Source organism: Engystomops pustulosus, chromosome 2 (genome assembly GCF_040894005.1).
Source record: "Engystomops pustulosus chromosome 2, aEngPut4.maternal, whole genome shotgun sequence".
Taxonomy (NCBI): domain Eukaryota; kingdom Metazoa; phylum Chordata; class Amphibia; order Anura; family Leptodactylidae; genus Engystomops; species Engystomops pustulosus.
Window position 1 is genome coordinate 60,211,032 of NC_092412.1, and position 23,298 is coordinate 60,234,329.

The 23,298-nt window shown below is 40.0% G+C and overlaps 1 protein-coding gene across 3 annotated transcripts in view; it reads left to right on the forward strand.

Moving 5' to 3' along the window:
- The window catches only part of AGAP2 (ArfGAP with GTPase domain, ankyrin repeat and PH domain 2), a 183,840-nt gene that overhangs the window by 113,032 nt on the left and 47,510 nt on the right, over positions 1-23,298 (forward strand). For all 3 annotated transcript variants that reach the window (XM_072134838.1, XM_072134837.1, XM_072134836.1), the window contains exons 2-3: positions 17,334-17,392; positions 19,618-19,705. In XM_072134838.1, coding sequence (XP_071990939.1) covers positions 17,334-17,392; positions 19,618-19,705 — 147 coding nt within the window. The remainder of the gene's footprint in view (positions 1-17,333; positions 17,393-19,617; positions 19,706-23,298) is intronic.

The window sequence follows — 23,298 nt, forward strand, 5'->3', positions numbered from 1 at the left end:
AGTTTGCCCTAGTATTGTGCCCTCAAGAGCTCTCCTATATATTGTGCCCTCAGCAGCTCTCCTGCATATTACGTCGCTTTTAAAGCTCCCCTCATTGGGCCCCATCAGCAGCCAACCCTATTATTGTGCCCCTCCAGAAGTTCCCTCTCATATATTATGTCCCCCCAACAGTTGGTCCTTAAATTACCCCTCGATAGTAGATCCCGCTCATGTTGAGCCACCCCCAGCAGCTCCCTCTGATATTGTGGCAAATTACCTCCTCCTTTTCTTCTATGCAGCTTAATAAAAAAAATAAACACCAGATACTCACCTCTCCCTGCTCCCCTGCATCAGCCCTCCTCATCCCTACTACTGCTGTGGTGTGCAGCTGACTTCATATCATCGCACCTGTTGGATACAAAGATCCAACTGTTTGTATTCTAAGGTGCCACCCCAACAATTCTGATGCATTTCTCTAGTAGACACCCTGATAATAGAGAGTTTTATTGGTGTAAATTATCATTAGTGATAAGATGGGAACAAATATACCTGTGCCGGATTGCACTGTACCTTTAAATCTTTGGGTAACGATTTATATGAAGTGCTGGGAACCTGGTATATTTGTCTTACCATTAAGAAAGAGATAGGGTTTTATTTAATTCCAGGAAACTGAAAACCGGTTTAGTACATATAGGGGAAAAAATGAAGATACTATAACCAGAATGAAAGAATTTACATAATTGGACCATTCTTTATTAACATAATATGCAAATGTACCTGTAATGGAAATCTACTAGACAGACTGCTGACTGCATTTCTCTATGTGTCCATAAAGCTGTTCATTGTACCCTGCCTGAATCACCTGAGGTGCAAGGAGACGCTTGTTCTATGTTCCTGTGTCAACGCCATGATCCTCTAGTTGCCAGGCAACTACTCTCAGTGTCTCCACAAAATGCAGTAAAGGAGTGGAGGTGCCAAAAATAAATTGTATTTTGCACCTGTTACAAAGACTGGCAAAGATTCTGGGATAGATGTAGCACCTAGTCACATACATAGACACACAGGGCTGCCTTATGATCATTGAGATTGGACAAAAACACTAAATTCAGCAACAAGTCAGAAGATCCTCTGCTCCATTGTGATTATAAAGAATGGCAAATCACTAATTCACTGCACATCTTAAATGGAGGATGAATCTTTACATCTTTAACAGTCTTTCATTATGACAGTCAAGGTGCTCTCACATTGCTCACATGCTATGATATTATTGAATGTCTTGCCCTCCTCCAAATAAATGATGTGCGTCACTCCTAGTGAGGGGAGTAGGACTATAATTAGCCCCAAAATGGAAGCTTGCAGGTCCTTCAGTACAACACAATGTAGTAAATTATCTGAAGTCTACTATGTAGTCTTTTCACATCCAGAGGGACTGGTGTTGAGTAGAGGACCGTGGAGTTCCGCGGACATATGGCAACAAAGCCAAAATAGAGAAACGAGATAAAGAACGCAGAGAACTGAAGTGAGATCTTTTAAAAAGGGCAAAATTATTTAGGGAGTGACTCTCACCTGATGTAGCTGTATAGAAAGCATATCATATACGTGCTCTACAGTCGAGGAGCTGCTGCCCACGGGACGGAGAGGTCCGTTCATCCAGACTATTCTTATGGATAAATACGAAATAATGAATAAATAATGTGGCATGCGGAAGAAGTGGCCATACAACTCTGGTGATCCTAATATTATGCATAGATGTCACGGATACCATTCCATTATGGAGGCGAAGCAAGCTAGAGACTAACCCAAGTGATCGGCAGCAGTGATAGAGGACTCTCTATTAGATTAGAAGATACCATATAATAAATGGCGCAATGTGAATAATAAAGCTCTGTCAGAGCTTTGCTTTCAGGTCTAGCAATTTCTGGGTGGCCCCCGTTTTTCAAAATTGATTTGCCAAATTCTTTTAAAAGTAAGAACCTACAAGAATCAAGACATAAACATTTGAATTTTATCATGTGTTGTGGTAACCACTTTTGATCTAGATTTCATGAATTCTCCCAAACGTATTCATCTTATGGTTTGCTCTTATGACATTGGTACCAAATAAATCTGATTAAAGATCTCCATTAGTTCAGGTCATGTTTCTATAATTTTAACAGGAACGGTCAGTGTTGGCTGGCCCATTGGATTACCTGGTGAGCCCAGACTCCCGAGAGAATACAGCAATAACAAATACAGGACCCCTGACATAGAGTAGAAACTAATATGGAGGCTAGTAGGGTCTTTTTTCCTGGGGGTTGATGAATTGTGGGCCTCTAGAGTAATTTTATCGGGTGTGCCTGAGGAACACAAGGTAACTCTAACTTGCAGATTTATTTTCACCATCAAATATAACAGTACTGTGGTTTAGGCTTAATTGAACAACTGATATAGATATTGGCATGAAACATTATCTGGTGTGCATGTGTGCTACATCTTGATTCTACACATAAATATCACTTAGAATCTGAAACTGTATAAAACTCTATGGAGCACTCAGTCCCAATATGTCAGTGTAAGGTTTCTAATATACAAAATCTTAGGCTACATCAACCACAGAATTCTTGAAGTTCCTCCACCAGTAGAAAAAGGGAACTTTCCCACTTCTCTAATCTACTCGTGCATGAAATAGGGCTCACATCTATGACATTCTATGACTTTGTCATAAATGGGTAATGGTTTTGCCCTAACCCATTGACACTAACCATCAGTTATGCGGGAGGATGAACTGGATCTGCTACAATGTCTTTCTATCACCTCTACTGAACAGGATCACGTTTTTAACACTCTAGATCGTCGCTGTTTTGTGTCGCTATAAATGATTTGCATCAATAGAGCACACCAAGTTCTGCCTTTGTACAGAAGAATAATTAGTCTTCATCCCCCGAGTAAATCAAGACATTGTTCATAATGCCCTTTGTTTTCTCACAATGATACTTGAAAGGGATTTCTACCTCAAGAGTAAGAAGTTAAGAACACTCATTCAAATTTTAATAACTGATAGGATTTGTTACAGAAGATTATGTTTATAGAAAAAATGTCCTGCAACAACTTTACTTAGTAAAACAACGTTAAAAGATTTTTTTCTACTCAAAAGTTGCAACTATATGACTGTAAGACCAAAATAAGCCCCATGCCTTGTATAAGCAAACAGACTCCTTGGGGATATTTATCATACACTGGCGCTCGCGATAGCCCCGCCACTGCAAATTCGCAGCCCAATTGTGCCTCTTGATGTATCGGGCTACCAGCAGCCGGCGACTTTTCACGTATGAAAAGTCGCCGGCAGCAGCTAGTGTGCAGGCGCGGGGACAGTAACGCCCCCTTGCTGGCCCACTCCTGTCCGGCCGCGCCCTCCGCACGGCCGTCCGCGCCCCCCTTCACGCCCCTTCACGCCACACTGGGGTGAATGTGGCGGATTGGGGAAAATAATCGCAAAACCTAGCAATAAGCTAGCATTTGCGATTATTTCAGGGCCTCTGCGCCACTGGCGGTTCACAGAGGTCCTGATAAATATCCCCCCTTGGGTTCAAACATGGGGCTTTAAAAAATAAGTACAAAGTGATAGGGATACCCGATAAATTATAGTGCAAGTAAGATATTCTTAGTCAGCATTTAAGACATCATTTGGTGACAGACAATCAACTTACAAAGGAATCAAAGGTGTCTCTGCATAAATTGTATTATGAAACAGTGCAAACACAAGCTTACAATTTTAACCTTAAAAAGTGTCTAGCAACCCACCTGTGTCAACATAAGGGGGGATATTTAAGAATGACTAAACCTTTTGATGCAATGTGTAACAACACACTGAAATATAAACTAATATCTTTTCAGGGAAGATTAGTTCAGTACATACCATTGTTAAGACTACGAGCGGTTCAATAAGTAAGCATGTTTGACGACAGAGGGCGTTCCTGAGGGAAGTTGGCGTAATCATTGTGTGCTGCCATCTATCAAACTACGGCAAAACAAATTGCAGACTGATTGATTGGTTAGTTTGGGTTTGGCAGCCATTTGAGTAAGACGTGTTTCGTGATTTTCACTAAGATGGAAAAAGGGCAGTATTGTTCGGTAATCCTCTTTTTGTTTTTGGATCGAAGAAAAATGTGAGGAGATAAAAGCAGAGTTGGATGCTGTTTATGGGGACACCTCACCATCTATAACCGCAGTTAGATATTGGTTCAACGAATTTAAACGTGGCCGTTTTTTATGAGGAGCGACCAGGACGTCCGGCAGACGTGGTTACCGAGGAAATCATTCAAAAAGTCCATGACATGATACCCGCTGATCGGCGAACAAAAGTGTATTAAGTAGCAGAGGCCGCAGATGTGTCGATCGTAACGGCAATTAATATTTTACATGATAAGTTGGTGGACGCATTTGGACATTTTTTTTTTTTAAATTGTATTTTTTATTTTTCAGTATAGTCCCCTTTTAGAAAGGTACACTTCTCCCAACGTTCCTGACATTTTTTTAACCCCTCCAAAAAATAGGATTTGTCGAACTCTCCAAAATCTGCCTCTGTCTCGGCAATGACTTCCTCATTTGAGCTAAATTTTTTTCCCGGCGAGCCACGCGCCCAATTTGTCTCGCTTGCAAGCCGGTGCCGATGCACCACAATCCGATTGTGTGCGCCAAAAACCCGGGGCAATCCAGCACAAAACGGAAAATTTGCGAAACCTGATGGAAATGCGGCCGCAGGACCCTTAGTAAATGTGCCCCATTGTGTCTGTACACATTGAAAGAATCCAGTGAAATTACATAGGTAGCTGTATAGTCTAAAGGCAATTGAAAAAATTTTGTCAAACAATCAACATTGAAAACCTTTTATCATAATGGAAATATCTGTTCATGATTTTATTATATGAAACACCATAAGATCTGGGTAACTTATGGGACTATATGAGACAATATCCATTTTATAATATATATCTTTTTGTGTGTCAGCAATATATCTTGGCTGACTGTAATATTAAAATTGAGTCCATATTTCATGCTGTCATCTCTCATATAGACAGTCCCTGGAATGAGGCAGAACCAAACTAGTACAATGTAAAATTTATAATATTATTTCTAAAGATTCTTTTAAAGGCTCTTGCTAAAGAAATGTATTCAGTTCAGCTGAGACACATGAAAAAATATTAACTCATAAATTACAAAAATCTATGAAGAATTTGGGTTCATAGCCTAATATTTTTAGACCTGATTTTATTTTCACTGTCATATACTACAGAATTATCATGGCTACACATTATATTTTATTAACCTTATACTTTGAGGATTTTGCATGTAGCTTTTTTTGTGTTGTTTACATGTAACTTTATGTTACGATGCTTTAGTTGCCTACATTTTAAAATGACATTGATCCTCTTGTGTGCAATTTATTGAAGTAATCTTCATGTTGAAATATAAAGGGATTTCCTAGTTGATAGGGGATGACAAGGTGATTGTGTGGGTCCATATATGTAGACCCCTGAAAAAAATGAGTTAGGACCGGCACTCCATACGGCTTAAAATCTTTAAGTTTTATTTGAATCCATTAAAAATGCAGCTCACATGGCATTAACCATTAGACCTACGCGTTTCGAACGTAGAGATAAAGTTATTAGACCATGACTAAGAACTTTATTTCTACGTTCGAAACGCGTAGGTATAATGGTTAATGCCATGTGAGCTGCATTTTTAATGGATTCAAATAAAACTTAAAGATTTTAAGCCGTATGGAGTGCCGGTCCTAACTCACTTTTTTCTTGGAATACTACATGGGTTTCCCAGCAGCCCTTTTTGGAGGATCCGAGCACCGGACTACACAGACCATTTCTTCCTCTGCGACTGAACGGATCCACGTGAGTGAGCGACTTGCTCAAAGTTTGTCTATATGTAGACCCCTACCAATCTTCAGGATGAACCCGTGAAATCTGTAGAATCACTTCTCACTAAAGGGTGGAACAGCAGGTTGAGCATGTGCCCTGCTGGTCCATTCTGCTCTATGTGGCTGTCGGAAATAGCTGAGCTCTGTGCTCGACTATCTCTGGCACTCACATAGTCAGTGAATGGAGCTACAGAATGCATGCTCGGCCTGCCACTTCACCCATCAGTGAGAGCGAGATCCCCTTGTGCAGATCGCAGGGGTCCCAGAAAGTCGACCGTCACCGATCACATTGTTATCCGCTATGTTGTGGATAGGGGATAACATAGAAACTTGGGACAACACCTTTAACTCAGTAAGTATGGCTTTACAATTTAGAAATTTCTTTATTATTATTGACATTAGGTTACATTACTGTTGTGTATGATTTATAGATCATTTCATGCAATAAGATAGATCATCAATATCAGATTGTGGGGTTCAGACATTCCAGAACAGTGGCACCGGAATTGCAGCTGAGCTCCTATTCAAGCTCAGGAGTTCATCTGGTTTTAACAATACTTGGGTTCTTGAATGTCCTTTTATCCCATCAGCCTGATAGGGTACAATAAAGAAATGACCTAGGTCTCATCATGGCACTTATATGTAGAACCACTCAAGTGGCCACACTTATTAAAGGAAAACTACATTCACGGATCTAAGGTAGATCCTGTGGCAGGTTGATCTAATCAATAGCTTGAGAGCCCGTTTTAGGGCTACTCCTTAAGTCCGCGCTAAAATTTTTAAATCTTTTATGACCATAACAAATACATTTCTGAAAGAGGTTGCGCCAGCTCCGGCTAGCTTCTGGGTATGCCATAGTAGCTTCTTTCAGAAATTTACATTTTAGGGTCATAAAAGATTTTAAAAGTTAGTGGGGACAGAAGGATTAGCCCTAAAAAGGGCGTTGATGTTATGCATTAGATCAACCTGCCAGAGGTTCTACCTTAATAGGCAAGTATAGACAAGTAAAGAAGTGAGGTTGGGTCACATCACAGAAGCAGACCTACGAAAGTAACAGCAGTGACAGAGCAATGAATGTGGTCTTGGGTTTCCCTCATAGTAAGACCACATGAGTGCTAAAGTGTGCTGTTTGTGGTCCACAAGAGGTCATTGTCTGTTGTCCGTCTGTCATAGGTGGGTGAGCACTCACTGATAACAATAGTAAAGACTGCCCAAGCTTGGGCAGGAATAAGACCTACTCTATAATTTGCCACTCCGCAGTTGTCTCATGAATGGGAACTTTAATGAGCCCATAGAAATAAACGGATATGTGTGCCAGCCACTGAAAGAGCGACTAGCATATATGCCTAAACAATGTTCGGGAGGCCTAAACTGTACATTGTTTTAGCGGGTCACTTGGTTCAGCTTGTTACTGTGATTCGCACATTTCATGGAATCTGTTACAGTCTCTTTCCAATACCTAAGTGGAAGTAAACCTTGTCTAATCCTAGTGGGTTTAGTGAAAACATCAAACATATACATTTTTAAGAACATTTTGTGTCCCTAGAACTTTTTTTTTTACAAACACATTGCTGCTATAAAACTTCATAAATAACAGAAGGTTCAGGATCTGATTCATCATCTGCTGTGAACCTTTTATGGGAACATTATGCAGTTTTCCCATGTCAGAGAATAACTTAATATATGTTCAAGCATCTATAATGAAGAAGACTCAGCCAAATGACACTGTCAGCCTAAGACTTTGGTAGACTATATCACCTTTAATTCTGACCTTCTAAAAGGTGAAGCCACATATGTAAAGACTTAAAATTTCCATATATGTAAATGAGGTCTCAGCAGCCAGATCAGGGTAGGACATAAAAAATGGACATAAATGAAAACATCTCCATGGATGGACCAGCCCTTTTAAGGACCCTGTTGTTGACCGAAATTTTTAGGTTATGCTAACAGTCTCAGATTATTGAACACACCTTTGCTATGTTATAAACTTTGTATCATTCCAATAAAATTACTGACACTGGTTAGTAACTGCTATTATTATATTGAGTTGTTTTTATTGCTCCATGGTGTATAGAAGGATGGATGCAGTTTTGTAAATGGTTCCACCGTTTTGTGTAATCAGGTATTTTGACTTGTGTGTTGCTATGGTGACAGGATACAAACAATTCTGATGTGTTACTCTCTCAATCTGTCTTTTAGAATGACTACAGTGTAGTCTGCAGAGGTGATGCATGCACAAGTATGTTTTTAAGGAAGGATATTTTGGAATGAACACTTGTTACAAAGTTGCTTCACTTTTGGCGCACACATACCAGGACATCTGGCTTGTCCTGTTTCACAATTTTCACAAACCAAGTAATTAAGGAATGACCTGTAAAGAGGAGAGTTTTCAGCTAACCCCAATTTTGTTAATTATATTTCAAACTATATTTTTCATTAAAGGGGTTGTTCACTTTCAGCAAATAAATGATATTGTTTGTGTAATGAAAAGTTAATTGCGTTTCTCTAGATCTCTTCATCGTTTACGGTATATACTCGAGTAGAAGCCGACCCGAGTATAAGCCGAGATCCCCAATTTTACCACCAAAAACTGGGAAAACCTATTAAATCAAGAATAAGCCGAGGGTGGGAAATGCATTAATCACAGACCCCCACCCCCCAGTATATTGCAAGCTTGCCCCCTTAAGTATACAGCCAGCACAGCCTGTCCCCTTAAGTATACAGCCAGCACAGCCTGTCCCCTTAAGTATACAGCCAGCCCAGCCTGCCCCCAGTATATACAGCCAGCACAGCCTTCCCCCTTAAGTATACAGCCAGCCCAGCCTGCCCCCTTATGTATACAGCCAGCCCAGCCTGCCCCCTTATGTATACAGCCAGCCCAGCCTGCCCCCTTATGTATATAGCCAGCCCAGCCTGCACACTTATGTATATAGCCAGCCCAAAAGTAAAAAAAAACAAAAAAAACACTTATATACTCACCCTTCGGTGGCCCCGATGTCGGCGCTGCTCCCCCAATGTCCGCGCGGGTCCTCTTCTGTCTTCTATCTTCTTCTGTCTTCGCAGGGCGCCGCCATGTCCTTCTCCCGGCCGTCGCATAGTATGACGTCTGCAGCGGCCGCATCATACTATGCGCCTGCCGCCCGGGAAAAACATGCGGCGCCCTGCGGAAGACAGAAGTGGATAGAAGACAGAAGGGGAGCAGCGCGGACATCGGGGGAGCAGCGCGGGTATCGGGGGCACCAGAGGGTGAGTATATAATTTTTTTTTTTAAAGTGCTGGGCTCGTTATTGACCATGGACATTATAATACACAGCTCTGATTACATTCTATGGGGGAGATTTATCAGAAGTGGTAAAACTGTACTAGTTGCCCATAGCACCCAATCAGAGCTCAGCTTTACTTTATTAAAGAGCTTTGGGAAAATCAAAGCTGAGCTCTGATTGGTTGTCATGGGGCAACAACGTTCTGCTTTCTGACACTCCTGATAAATCTCCGCCTTTGATATTGATACTAATGGGGCATGCACCTGTGTGACATCACATGACCAGGGACCGTTTTTATCCACAGGAAGTAAACAATGATCCTATTGAATGACAGCAGGCAGAGATCTAAAATAACAGTGAAGTATTGATACAAAAAGTATATTGGAAAATGCTAGAACTTTTCATTACACAAACAATAATAATTACTAGCTGTGGATCCTGGCGTTGCCCAGCATAGTAAATAACTGCTCTTAGCTATAACAAAATAGAACTGTCTGTCACTCTCTCACACTCCCTGCCTGTCTCTCACTCAGTCCCTCACTCTCCCCATCTGTCTCTCTATCATTTACTCTGTCCATCTGTCTCTCACTCACACTCACTGCCTGTATCTCTGTCACTCACGCACTCTCCCTGCCTGTCTGTCTCTCTGTCTCTCAGTTACTCTCCCTGTCTGTCTGTCTCTCATTCACTCACTGGCTGTCTCTCTATCACTCACTCTCCCTGGCTGTCTTTCTGTCACTCGCTCTCCCTGTCTGTCTCTCTGTGACTCGCTCTCCCTGGCTGTCTCTCTGTGACTCGCTCTCCCTGGCTGTCTCTCTTTCACTCGCTCTCCCTGGATGTCTCTCTGTCACTCGCTCTCCCTGGCTGTCTCTCTGTCACTCGCCTCCCTGGCTGTCACTCGCTCTCCCTGGCTGTCGCTCACTCTCTCTGTCTGTCGCTCACTCTCTCTGTCTGTCGCGCTGTCACTCGCTCTCCCTGTCTGTCTCTCTGTCACTCACTCTCCCTGTCTGTCTGTCCCTACCCATCTTACCTCACACATAAGCTGTACGATAATCATTACCTATAGTAACCTATCAATGCTCAGAGCTCATATTATTGACCTGTAGCAAAATAGAAGCTGAGCTGTGATCGGTTGCTTATTGGCACATCAGACAATGGCTCTTGTATATGGTGTTTATCATAATACCTCATATCATCTCACATATTACTTCACATCTTACCTCACACCTGAGATGTATTATATTAATTGCCTATAGTAACCAATCAAAGCTCAGAGCTCATATTAATGACATGTGGCAGAGTAGCAACCAATCACGGCTCAGCTCTTAACTGCCACAGCAGCAGCAGATAATGGCTCCTGCATATGGTGTAATAAATTGATTTTGGAAAGTGCGGGTTGAAAATTTTACCTCGAAACCTAATCTATGATGATTCCTTTACATACACATACACTCAGCTTTATACAAGCAGACCCTGGGCTACATACAAGATAGGCTCCGGAGGTTTGTTCCTAAGTTGAATATGTATGTAAGTCGAAACAGTATATTTTATGATTGAAGTTCTAGACAAATTTTTTGACAATTGGAGTTTCAAAATTTTTGCTGTAATTGGACCAAGGATTATGAATAAAGCTTCATTACAGACACCTTACAGCTGATCATTGCAGCCTGGGACTAAAGTAAAGCATCCAGAGAGCTTCACCAGAGGTCACAGTGGGCAGATGGGGTCCGTCTGTAAATATGGGTTGTCTGTAAATCGTGTGTCCTTAAGTTGGGGACCACCTGTATATTAGATTTGCTGAAAGTGGACAAACCCTATAAATGTAATACAAAATGGGATATAATTCTCTTGCAAAAAAGAACAACTACATTGGTTGTCCATGTTATAATAGCAAGGAAGCATTTCCTTCTTTCATTAGTAAACCTGGATTTTGCTAGTAAACCTGATGCGGTGTATTTGTCAGGAACGTGCCTTTTGGAATTTATTTCTCATAAGGCTCAGGGAATATATGGCCCCTTCCACACTAGCGTTTTTCACGCACGAGTTCTGCGCGTGCTTTTGATGCGCAGAACTTGCATTGCACTCTGTCCCATTGTTTCCAATGGGCCTTTCCTCATTTGCGGTTTTTTTTCACGCGCGAGCTTGCGTTTGTTTTGATGCGCATCAAAATCGCAGCATGCTCTACTTTTGCGTTTCACGTGCGTTTTTCCCACCCCATTCAAGTCTATGGAGACGCATCAAAAACGCATTGCACTCGCAAGCATTGCGTTTTAAACGGATGGGTTGCTAGGTGACATGAATAAGAGTATTTCCCCTGATCGAGATTGAGCATTTAATTAAAAAAACACAATGAAGATCAGTGAAGAATAGAATAAAAACAGTGAACACAGTGAACACAGTGAAGAATAGATTGCAGATGTTTGCATACATCTGCTAACTTATCAGAAGACATTCTTTTTCAATTAAATAACACATTTTATTCCCGAACCATGGTCCCTTTAAAAAATGCTCGAGTCTCTCATTGACTTAAAAAACGAGCGTGAAAAACAAACCGAAAACGCAAGAACACGCGCGTGAAAAACACAAAAACGCTAAGGGAAAATGGAACAAAAATGCAGCCAAAAACATCAGTTTTTCACGCATTGCACCCTGACGTGAAATGCTACGCTGGTGTGGAAGGGGCCTATCTCCAGCTGTCTGCATTTCTGAGCAGGCAGCAGGGGAGAATCAGTATTGTGTGCCATAAAACACTCACTGTGGGTTACAGCCCCCTACATCCAGTCCTTTGTCCCGAGTCGGTGATAAGACAGGCTGTATGCAGGCAGGTTTTCTCTGGTAACCTGTTCATAATGCTGTCAGAGTATTGTGACAGAACAAATGCAGTGACAAGGCAAGGAAGCCGGGGAAATGAAGCATTATGTGCGGACATGGACATTAATACACTTTATACCAGAAACAGTTAAGGTAATTGGTACTGGCCTCAATACTGTCTTCTGTGGGCTGTGAAAGGAAGTATATTAAATCTTCCCATACCAACACTGTTTGCAGTTTCCAGATTTTGAAGCTATTCTTGGCTGTGAACACAGGGCTGCCCACACAGCCATCCGTGCAAGTGTCAGGTGAACTCATGTTCATGGACCAATTCCTTCCCATCATTCATGGGAGAGCACCATTATTCTTTGCCTTCAGGGTCAATAGACATATATTTCAGCTGCCTTTATTGTCTGATATCCTTCCTACTATGTCATAAGGAGGTGCAGGAAGGTGTCAGCGCGGAAATTCACCTTTTTTAATTGAGTCATAATTTCTAGATGTGTCAGAAGTGTTATTTAATCTAGTTCCACACGTTCATTTAGAAATTTTAAGGCACATGATATATGTATATTGTATGCTTCCATGTTCCTGTGCTCATTCATTGCCCTGCATATACTTAACACGCGTATAGTTTGATTGTTTGCAAACCTTAGGGCTCTTTCACATTGGCGTTGTTTTTCACGTCCGCGGTGTAGTGATTTCCCCGGATGCCATTGATTTCTATGGGTATTTTCACATTGGCTTGTATTTTCACTGGTCTGTTTTCCATGGGAAAAATGTCCAATATTTTCACTCATGGACATCACAGAAGGCAATAAAAGTGTACGGCCCAGTTTTTTTTTTTCAACTTACATTTTTATTTTTCCAAAAGAAGAGTTACAAACAATCATGTTCAATCAATAAAACATAGTATTACCAGATTGGTATAAGCATATACCGCACATCAATACATAAAGTAATAGTTAGGTCACGCAGGACCTCTTGTAGGTGGTGTAGAAGTCGAATAAAACAGGCAGCTTTAAATGACTCACTAAATAGCAGGAGAGTAAGGAGCAAAGTCCAGTTCTTATGTGAAAAAGAATAAAGTCTTTCATTCGAGCTCAATCTCTTTTGCTGCGTTACTTTATGTAAGAGAAGTATAAAGAAAAAAAGTAAAAAGGGACCAAAGGTCCAACTTATCAACACATTAAATGTCAACACAAAACAGAACATACTATATCCATGGATCCCATTCCTAAATTAAGATTCTAGTAGCTAAACCATAGGTAGGTTGTCTCCAATAGTATCCCAAGGGGACCAAATTTTGAGGAACTTGTCCGAATTTTCGTGCAGCGAGGCAGTCATATGTTCTAGAGTTGTACGGCCCAGTTTTAAAAACATGTTTTCAAAGCAATATTAAATCTTTAGCTTTTTTTGCGGACACGGCAAAAACCCGGATACATAAAGGAGACAAAACGGTTGAAAAACAGAGACACAATGGAGCACAACGCAACAGAAGCTGAACATCTAAGCCGACGTGAAAGGGACTAAATGGTCCGTTCATGCAGTGAAGTTAAAGCTGCTTCTCAACTACATCATAATTGGTAATGATGAGGGGATCTGAACCACCATGTTCAGGTCCATGCTAAACTCTGCAGGTCAGGTTCCCAAACCCAGACTTCATTCAGAAGTTCAGGTTCTGCGTTAGGGTTCACTCCCAACCTGTAATGCAGGTGTTAAAAAATGAAAAAATGAAATGCTGCCAGCAATTAAAGGGTAATGGCTGCGATCGGTGCAAGGCCAATCGCGGGTGTTACCGATGGGTTTGGGTACTTTGAGATCCAGCCAAGTTCAGCCTGAACCTAAATGGATTCACTCATCCATAGTTATCACTATTGATGTGGTTTTAAGTACAGTTTCTTAATTTAACAGGTGTAAGACATTACTCATATATATCAAACATACGGTATCTGTTAAGTTAATTTGCATCTAATACCAAATCAAAACTGATTTCAATGTAGATGAAATGAACTGCAATAGTGAATGCACTCTTAGTTACAAAAATGAGATTAATATGCAACAAAAATGGTCCAAACCCAACAATTTTACCCTGGTGTCTAATAATGAGTGTCAGAGGTATAAAGCATTTGGGTTCTCAAAGAGCTGCTAGAAAACTCATCTAAAGCAAGAATACCAGCTCCAAAGTTCCGAGTTCATATTCGTATTCCACATGTAAAACCGCCATTGTGTAGGGCACTTTACATCTATACATCTATCTTTCTAATTTTTCTATTGATCTTTCATTGCAGAGAAAATGAAGCAGTATCTTTATGCAAATTAGGTTCCAAGTGCACAAAGGGTGTGTTTAGAAAATGTTGCGCCTGGAGCACCTGTTTTCTACTTTCTATGGGCGATGTCAAAGATTGCGTAATGGATCAGTGTTGGGTGGTGAGCAGTGTAGATAAAAGCTCATTTGTATAAACCTACAATTTGACAGATCATAGAAAAAACAGAAAAAAAACTTATAAAGTTGCCTATCCAATGCTGGTTTTACTTGTGAGATTATTTGGGATATAGCAGATTACCTTAAATCTGTTGGAAGCCAGGCAAAGGGGGAATGTAATATTACACAATATGGATCCTCTCTAAATAGTCTACACACGACTTTCTCAGACGACCTCTTTAAGATAGAGTCAATATCTTATGTGGTCTGGATTGCTCTATGTGATATGTTTATGGATGATTTGAAACTGATATTTTCTCCTCCATATTTGAGGACTGTGCAGGTGTCTGTACCATAATGAGGGACGCCGAGCTCTTCTAGCTGTTATTTTCTGCAGCGTTACATATCCTGGATGATTTAATAAAGATCATAAGTCACTACTGGCTATTCCTTGCAGCCAGATCCCTTATCACCTGTGTTTTTCTCTTTATGGGGCTTCTATAATATGACCTCTGTGTTAATCGCTACAAGCTAAAATAAAAGTCCTTTCTTCTTTGCCTTTTTAGTTAGCCATGTGATAGAAACGCATAAAGGAGTATAAGGAAGGCTCTTCTCACAAATGTCTCCTGGCAAAATATACCATTCTGCTGGAAACAGATTTTTATTCAAAGCAAAATGATCTATTGCTTACTGTGATATTACAGTATATAGCTATTATTACTGAAAATGTGTGTGAGGACTATACAAGGTTAGGGATGTGATGAGCTGTGTGGTCATATCTTTCATACAGAAATGCTGATAACTTGTTTGTATGTTTTGTCTAAGACAATTACTGGCTCTTATTAATATACGGACTGGAATTCTATATATCCTCTGCTTAGCGAGGCATGGTGCCAGGTCCTATAGATAGGAAAAGATAGAGCATACTCTAACTTTTCCCCACGAACGGTATGGTGACACATGTCTGTGGTTACCATATTCGGCATGGCACTACGGGGACAGATATCCATCCACGTGTGTGGTCACTGTACCACGGCCGGGCATTAAAGGTGTCTCCGAGGACAGATATCCATTGACGTGTGTGGTCACCTTACTAGTCCTGGCACTATAGGCATCTATTGGGACAGATATCAGTCCATGTGTGTGGTCACTGTAACGCTGCCGGGCACTATAGGTGTCTACGGGGACAGATATCCATCCACGTGTGTGGTCTCTTTAACACAGCCGGGCACTAAAGGTGTCTACGGGGAAAGATATCCATCCACGTGTGTGGTCAACCTGTCTCTATCAGTCCTGGTGTACATAATTTCAGTTGCCCCTAAACACGACCCTGTAACTTCTCACTAAGGATTGGGTTGCCGCCATCTTGGATTTCTGTATGAGATCATGGGGCTGAGATTTCTATCTCTCTCTGCTGTTTGCCTGTACCCAAGCCCCCTGCACAGAGCTCAGAAACACTCACATTCTGCCAGTACATTGTGAGCAGAGAGAGGCTGCAAACTACAAGCTACAAGGAGATAGGTGATCCGGGGGAAGGGGGAGGCAGGCACATATCTGTGAGATGCAGCAGAGCTCACAGTGTAAAAGTCTGTCAGCCTCTGTGTAATCTCATGCATCTCTCATCTCTCGTCTCATGTCTTTCTAAGTTTCAGATACTAGTACAATGTCAGAAGCCAGATGGAAGTGTATATACACTTGTACCCTGATAGTCTAACCACATTGTCACCCCACAGAGCTAGATGGGTGATAATGTGACTGCTAAGAGAGACCCCACCCCCACTATGGGATTTAGCACTGAGCTGCTTAGAGAGTGATAATAGCTAAAACAGCAAAAACACTGAGTAAAATTGTAAGGGGTTCAAATGATCTTTATTGTGTTAACATCACTAGGGGATTGAAATGTTAGAATTTTCTTTTATGGAAAAACCCCTTTACGATATATGTCCCCCTATATGTATTATTACAAGTAAAGGGAACCTGTCATCGCTGTTTCAAAAAAATCTAAGACAGGTTGCCAGAGAGCCCTTAAGTCCTAAGGGCACCCCTTTTGCAACTAACACTGGTGATGCTCACAAAAGCAGAAAATCAACTGGTAACTAGGCAGAGAACCCAGCAAGTCGAGTTGGGCGTATCACCTTGGCTCGTGTCCACGGTGTTCCTCTTTGCACATCATCCTGCAAACGCTTCTCTCTTTCCTACATCACACGGCCCCCTGGTCCAGTTCCCACATGTGCGCTTCGGCACATCTCAGTTGTCTTGCGCCGTGAGCATCGCAGTGGTCCATGAACTCCAACAGCTCGCTGCACATGCCGGACTTCCCACCTTCTCGCTCACTGATTAGCAATGCTATTGTGAGCCTTGCTGGTGTTAGTTGAAAAAAGTGTTGCCCTTAGGATTTAAGGGCTTTATGGGAACCTGTCTTAGATGATTTTTTTTTGCAACAACAGGGACAGGTTCCCTTTACTACTTAATCTGAAGTTATAGAGATTATACTTAAAGTGGTTTTCCAAGATCCTAAAGAAAAATGATCGGAGAGAGCATAAAATGAGAATATAACAAAAGAACCAATAACCCATTGTGAATTTGTCCACTGATCCAGTGTCACCAATGCCCCGACCCTTTGTTTCCTTGGTTGCAGCAATGATGTACCAACATGACCAATGACTGCAAGTCTTCAATGTCATGTGGTCCACGGCTGAGGCTAATAATTGGCTGCATTGCTCATGTAGGTAGATAGGCGTGCTATTGCATTGAAGTTGTGAGTGATATCACATGCAAGTGATGGTTATTTTATACCCTTCCATTCTTTCATCCAAAGAAACGAATTTCTTTTTACGTCATCAGGCAATTGTAATGATCTAAAGGCCCAATAATCTATGTTGTATAACTTGTATTGTACAATATAGTATTATAAAGGATTACATATTTTTTTCTTTTATTGCAGAATGTGTAATTAACAGCCAGGAATGGACTCTCAGTCGCTCTACACCAGAAATACGAGTGGTAAGTCCTCTGTATGTTCATTCTTCCAAGCTCCCTGTTCCTGGTTTCTGGTTCATTACATGATGACTAGGTTTGAGAACAGCATTAAGTATAACATGTTCTAACATGTTTGGTCACAAAAGTTGTACAGATTTATACAACCAATTACTGTACTTTTTAGACACAACGGAGAACATTTACTAACAACAGTGCAAGCTGAACTATGTGCAGTTTGCTTGTGGAGTGTGCAGAGGGCACCCGACTTATGGCATCCTGTTTTCATGACTCTGGAGTTCCCTTTACTGCCCCTAAGGGGTGCAACAACTTTTATGGTGCACCTTTAACATGGGGTGTGCAACACCCTTCTGTCGGACTTTGCATGATAAATGTGGTCAACAGTCCGACTGTGCAATGGAACGCCCTTTTCAATGACGAAAAGTGAGGAATAGTGCAGCCGTGACACAAAAGGATGCCAATATTTGTGTATGTGTTTGCATATACAAAAAAATGAGGTGTGAATGTAGTCTACCATCGCACATCGGATATGTATATTTACCATAGGCTCTATAATAGGTTGAGCATTCTGCATATTATATGTTATATATAAAATCTTCTGATCTTGACCAGATTGAAGTACTACAATTATATTACAGTATCCTTCCACACATCCTTCCAAACTTATTATGTTCTGCTAGGAGATCACAGGCAATATTGCAAATTGACATAATCAAGAAAAATAGTATTCAGACATAAAGACTTGAAGCCGCAATCTTGAATATCAAAAGACAATAACAGCTATTGTGAGATCAGTAATATTGTCTGCAAAGAGGAGGAGGTTGATGAACACTGTTTTTTTTTACTTAAAAGGGTTTTCCCATTTCAAAAAGTAATTGATATTGTTTGAATAATGAAAAGTTATACAAATTTCATATATACTTTCTGTATCAATTCTTTACGGTTTTCTAGATCTCTGCTTGCTGTCCTTTTGTAGAAAGCATCTATGTTTATTTCCAGTGGACAGAAATTTGACAATGGTCACACAGGTGCACAGCTGTGATTACTCTTTATGATAATAATGAGCCGTGCACCTGTGTGACCATGGTCACATTTCTGTCCTCTGGAAGTAAGCATAGAAGCTTCCTATAGAATGACAGCAAGCAGAGATCTAAAAAACAGTGAGGAATTGATATTGGAAGTATATTGGAAATTTATATAGCTTTTCATTATTCAAACACAGCGCTGCACAGAGCTTGCCTAACCAGTCCCTTTCCCTAGTGGGGCTCACAATCTAATCAACCCACCAGTATGTTTCGGAGTGTGGGAGGAAACCGGAGGGCCCGGAGGAAACCCACGCAAACACGGAGAGAACATACAAACTCTTTGGAGATGTTGACCCTGGGACGCTACATTAATTACATAATACATAATATACATAACATAAGCCCTCCTAGCGGGCTTATACAGGGTGACGGGTCCTCTGTAAACAGTTTTAAACAAATGTATCAAAATTGTTGTCATAATATTTCTGTGGTTGCAGTCAGACCATTTTTGCCTCGGTTTAGATACAGGTCCAACGGTTCAAAGTTTAAGAGGATCACAAGCAGCTCAAAGAATCAATACACAGGGCACACTCTCTTGTATCTTTTCAGATGATTCTAATTTATTAAAACAAAAAGCACAATCTTGTAACAAGATATCTGGCTCACAGGTCAGCGCCTCTGTTTCTGGGGAAAACTTTCTAGAGTGGCAGATATAATGAATATAAATCTAGGATTCCAACAGTGTATACAGGTAGTCTCTGGGTTATGTACACAATAGGTTCTTTAGGTTTGTTCTTAAGTTGCATTTCTATGTAAATCAGAACTGGTATAATCTATTATTCCATATTCCATTATTCTGCATAATCTATTAGTTCCAAACAATTTTTTTTGTCCCAGTGACTATTGAATTTTCAAAGTTTTGTGCTGTCATGGGAACAAGGATTATCAATAAAACTTCTTTACAGACACCTTAGAGCTGATCATTGTATCCCGGGACTAAAGTAAAGCATTGAGAGAGCTTCACCAGAGGTCATACTGGGCAGAGAGGTGTCTGTAACCAGGGGTTGTTTGTAAGTCGGTGTCCTTAAGTCTGAGACCCTCTATACTGAATAAAACTATTTAGTTTGTAATTTTGAGATAATTCCTTCACAATGTTTTGACTCAAACATATGTGATAAGACTTACGTTTATTTTTTCTCTTTATAGGGCATTGTGGGTAACATTAAAGGTGGTAAATCTGCCCTTGTTCACCGATTTGTAACAGGATCCTATCTGGCAATTGAAGCTCCAGAAAGTAAGTTATTCTTTTTCTCTATATATTTAGTACATTTACTGTCTATATACCAACTATATAGTACAGTATCTATTTATACCACATATATAGGTTTATAGGACAACTACTGAACCTGATGAACATGTTTTGTGTGCCTCATACCTTGGGCCAAATTAGTTTTGTATAGTTTGTGTAAAACAAGAACCGCCAGGTTATCACCTTTATGCTAGATTCCTGCCCTGCGCCTGTGCACTCGCTGCAGCAAGCAAACTTTCACAAGTAAAAATGTGCTGCAGATTATATAAATATGCCAGGTAGGAGTTTGCATAGAAGTATATGCTGCCCGACCGCTCCACACGATATATCAGGGGGCCTTTTGGTGGAGGGTCAGGGATTTCATATCATCATATGTGTGTATATATATATATATATATATATATATATATATATATATATATATAATATATCCTTTATTTATATAGCGCACACAAATTATGTAGCAATGCACAGATCTTGCCAAATCAGTCCCTGTCGCCAATGAGGCTCATAATCCAATCAACCTACTAGTATGTTTTTGGAGTGAGGGAGGAACCCCACACAAACACAGAGAGAACATACAAACTCTTTGCAGATGTTGATCCTGGGACTTGAACCCAGGTCCCCAGCAGTGCAAGGCTGAAGTGCTAACCACTAAGTCACCAAGCTGCGCAATTCTCAGTAAAGTCCAAAGCTTTAATTGTAGTCACTTTTAATCACATTTCCTATTTTGTATTCCTACAGAACCATACTATGGCCCCTACTGGGCACTATGGGTTCATTATGTGACTATATATACATCTCAACTTCCTGTTGAATTCCTTATGACATGCTTCATCAGATGTCATATTACACAGCTAGTATACTGTATGTTATTGGCATTGCTTCCAAATGAGAACATCTCTGCATTATGATACGTTATGGTGATACCATATGGCAGCACATAGAAAGCCAACTGTGCTTTACCACAGAGCCATGGGAACTTTATATACAGTGTTTACATAATAGATCAATTTCAAATTACTAAATTATTAATACATTTTTTATATTTTTTATAATTTTTTTAAAGGGAATTTATGGGAAAAAATAAAGAATGAATGACCTATCCGAGCTAAGCATCTGAAGGGATTCAGGAGGTTGGATTGGGTTAATATGACATCTCCTTTTGACCAAATTGATTTGAACCCAAATAAAAATTTTGTGAACTTTGCTCATCTCTAACTATGATCTACACTGGGTTGCCTAATGGAAGTAAACCTTCAACATTGTATTAATACCCCATAGAAAAATTACATACCAATACTGAGAACCTCTACTGTTCGTATTGGAGAAGACCAAGTGCATGGAGGCAACGTGAAAGTGTTAATAAGTCATATGCTATATTCTATGCATTCCAACTCATGTTGGAGAAGCTTTTATAGATCTGCAGAAACTTGTGCTATCTAGCTCAATAATTTCCCAGTTCCCATATAAACCACCCACTCACACGCTCTGTTGGGTTCTTTGTGTTCTGTTGCTTAAAGTAGCAAAGAGCATTGTGTTTTGTCAGCATGAAAAAAAATTGCCTTTACAAAACTATAAAAGAACATCTCTTACTCAGAACATTGGAAACGATGGAATTTATAAAAGTAAATTAATTACATCTGCGTAGGCTCCCAGTGTGACACAATCTATAGATTTCCTAAGAGAAATATAGGGGTTTTACATGTGTTTTTGCACTTTATTTGCTACTCATTAAGTATAAATGTGAAAAACTAATTACATATTAGTGATCATTATCTTAAATGCATCTGAAACACATCTCATTTGATTGGTTGAATTTTGTCAGCATGCATTTTAGTCTCACGAAGAACATGGTGTAAGTTTTTATATCTATAGAGCGTTATTGGGTTCCTTTCCCAGGAGCTGCATTACTTTAAGGTGATGGAGGTCATGTCCAAAATTGTGCAGTTTTATCCAACTAAAATGCAACGTATCATAGTGACGTTACCTGCAGGGACATTGCATGTATTGCTTCAATTATTGGATATATCTGCTTTGTTGATTAATTTGTAATACTTTTATGGAGTTAGAGGTTGGGCAAGATGACAAAAAGACAACAATTCTAGCATTTTTTATTTGTGTATTTATTATTAAGGATACATCATATTTATTGAAAGTATAAATAATATTTACTAATAGTTATATGTCCATATGAGTTATGTTTATTTTTTAGTGTTCTTTGAGAAATAAAAATAATATATATTATCACACAAGGGGGTTTGAAGGTCTAGAGGCATCTTAATCCCTCTCTGACCGCCTGCTGAATGAAGTTTCTTATGCTCCCACAACTAGAGACAGCCGGGAGAAGGAGATTTGGTTTATTACCGCTTCTCCATTTTCCACTCTCCACTCCCTTCTGTGCAATGCAGCACAATGCACCACTGCTGGCTCTATAGACTCGGCAGTCAAGTGACCGCCATGTCTAAATGGGTTAATCAGAGCTACAGATCAGACCCAGTACATCCCTGGTGAACATCAGCCCTCACAAGGGGGTTGTTTCCTCTGGTACAGGAGAAAACTTGTAAAAAGAAAAATTTAAAAAAGTAAAAAAATAACTGTGAAAATGTCCCTCACAGGTCTTTTATAACCTCATGAGGGACATATAAAGTAAAAACACTTACACAAAAATATATTAATAGTCACAAAAATACATTCACATTTCCCAATGTAATAAAAAAAATCCCCTGCTACATTACACACATCACCATAGTCGCCCCATTTGCCTGAGACTATACAGTTCGTATTATATATCAAAACAACCAAAACAAAATAGGGAATTCATTAATAATGTTCATTTTGAGTTAATTTGAAAATATAATAAAATATATACTATAAATGACAAAAAACTTTTTCCCACTTTTAACCCTAAACAAAACTAAAAATGAGAAAAAAATCTTGAAACTTTTATTATGGTTCAATAAGCCCTATATGTCCTGCAAAAAAACACCACAAAAAACGGAAAAAGTTATGGGGTTTGTTGCAAAACATTCTCTATGGGCAGATGCTTAGCACATAATTTCGACCAAAAAAACTCTTTCATGCCTTGTGCCACAATGATTATGAGTAGAGATGAGTGGACCCAAACTTTAAAGGGAACCTGTCATCAGGAGCCATTTTTCTGGCTCCCCCATGTCCCATAGAGAATATTGTGCACATTGCCAAATAGGTTTTATTGAAAAACTTCCTTTTTCTGATTAAAGTCGATGTTCTGATAAGTTAGATCAACATTTACCTTTTTGTATGCAGAGCTGTGTCCCTAAATTTAATTTGTAGTTAAATGGCAAGATTTCACATAAAAGAGGGAATGCTAAAAAGGATATTTCATATCCTACCTGAGGGATCTTGTAGTTAAATCCCTTCTTTAAAAATCCATATTTTTTCCGTGTATGAAGCTTTATGAGAGATTTCTTTATGCTTAACAAACTTTACTTCCTAGTGGCAGTATTTTATTTTCCATGCCGAGTACTAGAAAGCTGGAAAACAATTCCAAATGCGGTGAAATTGATGAAAAAAACCCATTTGCACCAGTTTCCTGT